General features: G+C 41.2%; 1 protein-coding gene across 1 annotated transcript; it reads left to right on the forward strand.

The window, feature by feature from the left end:
* Positions 1-603: 603 nt before the first annotated feature.
* Positions 604-6,908, forward strand: rhoub (ras homolog family member Ub). Its single transcript, XM_072392427.1, has 3 exons — positions 604-1,021; positions 2,804-2,862; positions 4,695-6,908. Exons 1-3 carry the CDS (start codon positions 805-807, stop codon positions 5,148-5,150), a joined length of 732 nt encoding a protein of 243 aa, XP_072248528.1. The 5' UTR covers positions 604-804; the 3' UTR covers positions 5,151-6,908.
* Positions 6,909-9,333: the final 2,425 nt, after the last annotated feature.

The following is a 9,333-nucleotide window of genomic DNA, read 5'->3' on the forward strand; positions in this document are numbered from 1 at the left end:
ATATAAGACAGGTGACCTGAGCTACTGCATAAATTCATCCACCTAGAGGGGCAGTCGCTTTTTCTTCATCCATGTGTGATACATTATTATTTGAAGGACCAATCCTCTGGTCTTATGCTGTGCATTTTCCTCCAACCACAGTTTGCGGCCCCTTGCTGTTCCTTCCCAGCTCAGTTCTGCGGTAGCACTTTAAATTAGGTCAGGAGGTCTGGGTGAGTATGAAATTTCAGAACTTCATAAGTCATGTTGAAAATGGACATCAAGGTAGTCTTCCTCATACCGGTGAGAACACGTCTAGACTTGTCTGCACCAGATCATATAGACCTGACAGACATTCGGTCATTGTGTAGGCATTGGAACAGGTTAGAATAAAATACAGAAATGAATGGAACAAATTGATGAGGAAGATAAAGAAAAGGGATGCTATCAACTGTTTCTGTTATTGTTTTCACCGCGCACTATGTGAAAAGTTCCAGATATTAAGGAGTAGTTTTGATCCAGACTGATAGACCCTGCCTGTTCAGCCCTCCGCTGCCGGTAGGTGTAGTGGGTGGGATTAGTCAAATTAATCGTAACATGAAGTGCCTTTGACCCGCCCTCGCGTTGAAAAACTGCTGTTTCAAACTGCTCCGGGGATGGTGATCTGCAGCATTGGATTTGACAGCGCGCTGGGAGAGAGGAGAGGTTTTACGCACTCGCGATCACAAGCGTCTGGCAAACTTGTCATAGAGACAGATATCTGTTCTCATGGTGGGTGCTACATCTGTCTGTCGATGAGATCGCGGTGAAGTACTGCTCGATTGAATGTCACCTCCAGACACAATGGATTACGGTCGGACCATGGCCCCTCCGGTGCCGCCGCATAAACCCAAACCCGCCCGGCTGGGGCAGGCGCAGGAGCGGCTGCTGAAGTGCGTCCTGCTCGGCGACGGAGCGGTCGGTAAAACCAGTTTGGTGGTCAGCTACACAACGAATGGATACCCCACCAAATACGTTCCTACGGCATTTGATGACTTTTCGGGTAAACACAATTTATAGTTGTCTTGATTATATCATTTTGTCAGATGCAATATGAGAAAAATATAAATCTTCATTCAACAAATGTTGCCCCTCTTAACTGGAGATTAACATGAGATAAACTAAACTTTCTCAGCACTTTAAAAAGCTTCTTGAACTTTCAAGTATTCATTTCTACCTTTATCTGTTTTTTGCCTTTATTGCTCTTCAGCTGCATGTTTGAGTGCACAAATACTCCCTACCCCACCCAAATTCTCCCATTTCCCCCCATTATTCCACTGCATGATAAATGTGTTTGTGTTTCCTGTTATCTCTCCCCCATCTGAAGTAATGTACATGAGGTATCCTCCCTGATGTAGCTAGGTTTCCATTTGGCAAATTTCCATTTTTCCAAACTGGCTGACTGGTCCCTGCAATCTTCATTTGCGCAAGGGACCATTTGCTTTAAACTTATCAGTGCTGGCATGGAAAAAACAAGCCTTTGACCTTTATTGATTCATTACTAGTCTTTATCTGTTCATGCTAAGCTGTCCTCCAGATATACTGAAGGCTTGGACATACTTATCCTCAACTGACTGCCTGCATGAGTGCAAACTCAAACTTCCCTGCAAAATAGCTTATAAATTATGCATTTTTTTCTTTCATTAATCTTAGTAAATTCTCTGCCAACATTACACTGATGGCCAGTAAAACTAATGACTTGGCTGACAAATCCCCTAAAAACACTTACTGAGAACACACACCATTCTCAGACAAGTGCTGGCTCAATCCTGCCCTAGAACAGAAAGTCTCTCTGGTTCAGGGAGTTTTGAATTGCACAACTCTGCCTATTGTTGTCAGCCTTGACCCGTGAGCCCTCTCCTCTATACTGGAATGGGCACATCTGTTGCAATGGCTCTGAGGCAGAGATTGTCTTTCTCCCTGAACTGACAGAGAGTGATTGTGCAGTTGGGGCCCATAATCGTGATGTCACTTCTGAGTGCCCGGAATGAGAGCGTTCCCTTGAAAGCTGACTTCTGAGCAGTTACGCAATGCCACAGGTGGCAGGAGATGCAGTGAAGGGGACGGCACGGGGGAGTTTAGCTGCAGAAAACTCAAAGGAGTATCATATGTCAGGTAGTAGGAGATGATTACCAAAATGCAGCTCTCCTACATTTTAGTTTCTTTATCCACTCCTGCTCTTTCTCCTCACTTGTGTCAAAGTGCTGGATGCTGTGATAGCTGCCCTACTGCATAAATTGTTCCAGCAAACTCTTTGATCAGGTGGCATGACCAACCGCACACTCCAGGCCTATTGTAAATGTTTCCATGTGCCTGCTGCTCTGTGTTGTGTTCAGTCTTCTGAAAAGAATAAATGGCCCGCTAATGAAACTGGCTGTAAGATGACTCATCCACTTTTCCAATCTGGAAATGAGGCCTTTTGAAAGGGAGTTACTGGATAAACAAAATCTGCTTCGTTTTTACTCCCCTTATTGGACAACCTCAGAGAGGCCTCTGCCAAAATGCAGCACAGAACAAAGCCCACTGAGCAGTCGGAGCGACAGTAAAGCGTTATGGTCTCAACAGAAACCGGCAGAGTGGGTGGGCCAGACAGCGCAGGCCCGTCTGCTTTGTGAAAGAGCAGAGCAGGGGGTCTTTGTGTTTTAAACTGCCAGCCTCTTGTTTATTGTGGATAATGTTGTGGTTTGTGCTTGTTGGCTAAAATGTCAGGTGGGGGCTTATATACAGGCTTAAAGTCATGTTAACAGCTGTGTCTTATTTGCTCTGTCGTTTTTTGTGTTTACAGCTGTGGTTCAGGTGGATGGGAGTCCAGTAAGACTACAGCTGTGTGACACTGCAGGACAGGTGAGCACAGTTATACAAAAACACATATCACATTACCATTTAGCACCGTATCTGGATCACAACGTGATGTTACACACAAATGTCACATTCAAAAAAAGATAAAGTCATTTCGTTTTGCGGTCAGTTGGTCCACCACTTTAGGGTAAAACAACAAAGTTCGGAAGTATTGCTCTTTATACCACCATTCATGAAGAGTTCAGTATTTTATTAGCACACGTTTTTAATATCTCAAGACCCAAGGCACCCTTTAAAAAAGAAAACCCTTCTAAACCCAAGGGCTTTTTAGAAAAAAAAACTAATAGAATTGTCAGTTTGCTGTGACATAAAAAACTTTCACATGTTAAACCTTTTGATTTTTGATCTTATTGCCTTTTACGATCAAGGTTTAAAAAGAACAAAAAAGCGCTAGGTGTGTGTCACGCACATAAAAAATGCTGAGGATGCATTTGTTTTAGCACCTGATCTGAAAGTATATATTGCTTCCAGTCTCATTGAATTAAGCTTGAATTAAGCATGAAGATTTGTCCTTTTTCAGCCTCTCACATCTGAAGATTTGCTGCTTATCCCTGTTTTATATCATTTGATGGTATTACTGCGATTTAAACAGGTTTAAACATGATTTTTGGTCTGAAAAATAAAGCCATCTATAGACAACATCTTTTGTATGTTTTTAATTTAATTTTTCACCACTTTTGTTCCCTCTAATAGTTCAAACGAACAGCGTATTTATTAGTCACAGACAAACAGTCCTTGCCAGTTTCAGTACAGGACACACTGATACACAGAGTTTGCCAGGTAAATGTATTAACTCGCTTTTGAAAGCAGGATGTTGTGAAACACTGTTTCTGATTCTCTGGGGCATGGGTGGTTGTTTCATTATCCCACTGAGTACTGTAGCACCCTGCCCTGGGAGCAGCATATTTGACATTCACAAATGCAGCAAGGGCACTGCCAGTTCTACACAGATCATAGACAGTTTAGCGTTTGGAATGAGGCTTTTAGCAAACCCTTAATACGTGTAAAACCGTGTGGCATGCTGCGGGCTGAACACGCTGTTAAAACTACACACACGCACACTTGGAGACAAGCTTGGGCAAATACACTTTGATAATAGTCGCCAAACACTCAATGAACTGATGCAATTTTCTGAGCTTGGAGCTTGTGCCAGGAACAGGTCGAGATGTGCCAACAAAGCACACGAGGGAGCAGACCCAGAGAGATGATAACAGCTGCCGCTGAGGCTGATAAACAAAGTTGCTCCTCACTAAGAGCTGTTGATATGTTTGAATATTCTGCAGATGGACCTACGTCATCAGATTGCAAAGCTTGTGCGTGTCAAGTGTCCACTGCATTATTATGTTATGTTATTATGTTTGACTTGAAAGCAACAGCTTAACTGTTGCTGTAGATTTTAGTCGTGCTTTGAGATTAGAGGGAGTTCGTTTTGAGGAATGTTTGATTAGAGAAGGATTCAAAGATGTTTGCTGGAAAGGAGAGGGTTAAATACAAGGAAGGAGAGGATTGTGTCAGGTTTCTGCAATCCTTAATCTGTGTACTCAGGGATGTGGGAGGGCCTTGTCAGTCAAAGCTGTGCTACTCCAATGTGTTAATTCAAGAGATTTACTGCAGATGATAAAAATGAACAGGCTGGACTCGTCTGTATTTTTTATTCGATAGTTTGTTATTGAACAGCTATTTGCACAGTTCCTTTTCAAAGCGTTAGCTTTGTGAGGTACATCTGAGAGAAAAATGAGGGGATATCATTTTTTTTTTTTTTTTAATTCCACGAACATGAACACGTTGCTCATTGTCTCTTTCTCTCTCCCCATCAGGATGAGTTTGACAAACTCCGCCACTTCTGCTACAGTCGCACCGACGTCTTGCTGCTCTGCTTTAGTGTGGTCAGCCCGGCCTCCTTTCAAAACGTCTGGGAGAAGTGGGTCCCCGAAATCCGCCGCCGCTGCCCTTTGACGCCTGTCCTCCTCGTGGGCACTCAGTGTGACCTGCGACAGGACGTCAAAGTGCTGATCGAGCTGGCAAGGCGGAGGGAGAGGCCAGTGCTAGAGGAAGACGCCAGAGCTCTGCAAGAAAAAATCGGGGCAATTACATACATTGAGTGCTCAGCGCTGACGCAAAAAAATCTGAAGGAGGTGTTTGATGCAGCCATCTCTGTTGGGCTACGGCACTCTGATAGGAGAGCGCGGCGGGAGAGGAAAGTGCGCAGCACGGCTGATAAGATGAAAATGCTGTCCAAGTCCTGGTGGAAGAAGTATGTTTGTGTCCAATAAGAAGCGAGGAGAAAAACTTTCTTTTGACTGGTAGAAAACTGGAACTGCTGACTTTTTTGGAGGGACTGAGTTGGATGTGTGGACTTGTTATTACGTTCGCATGGAAGACCCCTGATGAGGTGGTCTTAATGACTTTAACTCAGAGGAGCAACAGGTCAACAGAGGCAGAGTGAGTCTGCCTGAGTTAAGCTAAGTGGTTGTTGGAGGTAGGGGATAGTTTCAGGTGGACAAGAAAAGGCCCAGCAGCAATGTTGAAAAGACAGAGAGCATGGGCTGCAACCACTGTCTGCTCCTGAAAATTACTGTGACAAGCATTCAACCAAAAATGATGGCGCCAATAAAATGTTATGGCACATGGTCTGCATAACATACTGGACTCGTCCAGGGGAAATGTGAGCTGACTTAGAGGGGATATGTTAAGGTGGTGATGTTATGTACTATAAGTATACTCCTGATGTGGCTCCCTTTAGTGCAAAGTATATTATTTCATGTGTTCTACACAGTTATTGAGACCTCATGACTTGTTATCTGTTTTTTATTCTCACAAAGCATGAAGTTAATGCAAATTGCTTAGCTTAAAACCCCAAATCAAAGATGCAATTATTCTGCTATTAAAGCCAATCACGCACCTTGTTAGATAAATCAGAAGTCAAATTGCATCGTCTTAGGAATAGAATCTTTATTGAATATTTGTCTTTCTTCTCTTGGCTACAATCAGATGTATAAGAGTATAAATTTTTCTAAAGTCAGTGATGGTCTTGAGGACGTGTGTGGTTGTTTTGAATAGAGTATATTATATTATGAACTGTTAGCTGTGTCATTGCCAAAATAAAAGTGACACAAGCGTCACACATATTTTTTTTCACCACATCGTTAAGATACACGTGAAATTCTCACTAACACAAACCTACCAAGAGTGATGCAGAACACAAAAAGATTAAATTCTTCCTGATATTAATTAGCCAACAAACTTACACTGGATATCTGCTGTAAGTTTGGAAATTTTCCATGGTTTCCTTTTATTTGTAAGGCTTCATCTGCTAAGCAACAGCCAGTTTGTTTCACCATTTTTTTTTTATTACTGTTACAATGCTGTAGCAATACATTGGTGCTGCCACTGTAAATTGCACTTATCATACAAACACATCGATGTTTAGCCACACGGTGACCTTTTAACCAATCAGAATGGAAACCTAAGTCCTCCTTTAAGAATGGATGTAAGAGTATGTTACGGATGTTAGTTGAGGTATAGGTTTGTTTAGAGACAGCTGACCTGCATGTTCACAGTGCTGCATCATTGGTTTGAGGGATCACAGGGTCTTTTCATGTCATTACAATGATGGCCTTAAACTGATGATTATCCATCTTTGTCGGAGCTCGCTCCTCTTTTGAAATCACACAGTAAATGAGGTGACATCACCAAAGAGACTGATTCTGTGTTTGCTTCTCATTTTTCAGAAGCCTGTTGTTCCGCTCTGTTTATTTATCTGTTCTTTCTGACCAACAGCTGATCAATAGCAAAACAGAGCAGATGTATGAAACATCACATGTCCTTATGTATGTTACATAGTAATCATATACGATGTTTGTTATGTCATCAGGATAAATCTGTGTGCACATATATAAGTGACTCTGTCAATGACTGAGCTGTCCAAATCAAAATGGTACTTAACAGTTTGATTTTTTTCAGTTTGTGTCGGACTGATATGAGAGACGTTTGTTGGGCTGAATGAGTGGAATAAAATGTGAATTATTTAACCCTTCGATATGTTCGACTTTTTAATGGGGATATCTTATTTGTGACTGTTATCACAAAGGTAGTTCGCCTCTTACTGGGATATATCACCATGGCAACTTGCGCAGCAAACATAAGCGGTTCAAGGGCAGGTTATGTTTGAGATAAACCTGCGTAAAAGCACAGCCCAGTGACTAATCAATTCTTTTGAAAAACCTTGGTGTTTGTACAATGAGAGTCTTTGTTAGGGAAACTTTGGCAAAACTCAAAACCTGGCTATTCCTGATGATCATCTGTATGAGAGATACCTTAGTGGAGGGAACTGCTAATCTAAAATAGAGACAGATTAAAGCACAGTGTAAAATCACTGGACTAAAAAGGATTTCCCCACTCCTGCACCAGTCAGTCAGAAACCCTGACTTTACTTCTTTACAAGAAGTTTAAATATTACGTTTATCATCCAGTATATATCATTCACCGTATGTATTGTCCGGGTGTTGATTTGACATAATATTTCCACTCTAAATGACTTAAGTTATCCTTTGAAGGGGAAATATTATTCAAATAACATGTCTCTTTTTGGGCTTTGGCATATATGCAGTGTTTGGGTATATAAAATTACTATACTTTCAAAAACACGTCACTGCTTTTGGGTTCAACTTAAAATATATGTAATTCATTGGGCCATTCAAATTTGCATCCTGCTCAGACATCAATAGCAGCAGCCAGGTTCCAGCCATGATTTTGGCCCCCAGTCTAAGAGCATATAGCAGCCAGTGGACAGACTTTATTTTTAAGGGCAATGTTTCAGCAAGGACAACAAAATTTCATCAACCTGAGCCAAGTCAGCTCATGACTCAGTGCAAGACAGTGCCTAATAGAACACACACTGTCCGTGGCTGAGCTGCTGACAAGAGAAATGTAAAGCTAGAATGTTAGCTCACTAGCGTAAATGAATATTTTATAAATTGGTTCACCAGCTCTCATTGCAGTGTGTGGGTAACGTATGTACTTTAGTGTGTGTATTTAAAGTGGAGAAAGCTGTTAAATCTTTTCAGAAAAGTAATCGCTGATAAGACTGCTTGTTAAGTATTTTTCGATTAATTGGTGTGAGCTCAGTTTGCTGTCTGAGCTAATATGAGCTCTTGGTACTGTATGCTCTCTCCCATAGTGAAACATGTTTTGACAGTTAAGTTTACTTTGAGTCGAAATCTACACAGTAGCACAAAAATTGTACCGTTGATGGGCTTTGTTATTTCTTCCCTGTGATATTTGAAAAAATGTGAAAGAAGAGGCATGGTTTGTCTCCTTTTTATATATGACATATGACCACGAGGCACCAACCTTGAGACGTCCTGAGACAATGTATACTCAACAGCTACTGAAATGACCATAGATTGAGTTTTGAACAGAATACAAATCTCTCTGAACAGAAGAAAATTTTACATTTTGACTTAGTTGGGAAAGAGTTAAGTGTGATTCAAAAGATTCGGCCTCAGAGGTATTGTTGGTACCAAGACTTCTAATTATGTTGGATCAGGTGATTATAATTGCTTAAAATAGGCCTTTTCTCCTATTCCTAGCTGCATGTCTACACCACAGTATACAACAATGAGCAGAGAATAACAGTTAGCTCTTGTACTTGTTTAGAAGTGCTAATGATAGGTTAGACAGCTAAAAGAGAGTTTGTGTTGTCTGGCAGGCTGCAGATGACTATGTTGTCCAGACTCACAGAGGATGAAACCAAGGTAGGAGTGGTGCCAAGTGGTTTAATTATGATAATCAGGATGGCTCCATTTTCCACCAATATTTTAGTAGGAAAAGCCCATTGTTGCATCTTGGCAGAGTTACCGTCTTGTGAAATGTCCTGTGATTCAGCATTGTGGGTTGTGTGATTGACTGTAATACCTACCTGTCTGAAAGAAGAACAGGTTATTGTCTAACAGAAATCCACATCTGTCAGTTGAAACAAGCCAAGAGGAAACATATCAGGGGAAAGGGTCCACAGATCTCTCATACTTGTCTGTATTCTGTATAAAAAAAAACTTGAAAAGAAAATTTGACTGTATAAAACCATCAGAGCTCAGTGTTAGACAAATGTGTGGATATTTGTGTAACAATCTGAAATGAAATATACATAAATTAACCAAGAACTACCAAACCATTACTAAACCTTGCCAGGATTTTTCAACAACAGAATTTCTGTTACAAAGAAAACCAAAACAATCAGCAATGGTAATCTGTGTGGGCATTAGAGATGTTATATGGTTAAAGTAACCTTTGTGCCTAGATGGCTCTCACTGGTACAGATATTGCATCCAGTTCAATAATTCTGCTCCATTTCTCTCCAAGTGGAGCTGGTTCTCTGGTCTCTATCATTGGTCTGAAGACGATAACTATAACAGCTAAAGGGATTTGGGCTGTATTCATGGAGAGAAATAATAAGTT

Source organism: Leuresthes tenuis, unplaced genomic scaffold, assembly GCF_036924035.1.
Source record: "Leuresthes tenuis unplaced genomic scaffold, fLeuTen1.0.hap1 SCAF_9, whole genome shotgun sequence".
Taxonomy (NCBI): Eukaryota; Metazoa; Chordata; class Actinopteri; order Atheriniformes; family Atherinopsidae; genus Leuresthes; species Leuresthes tenuis.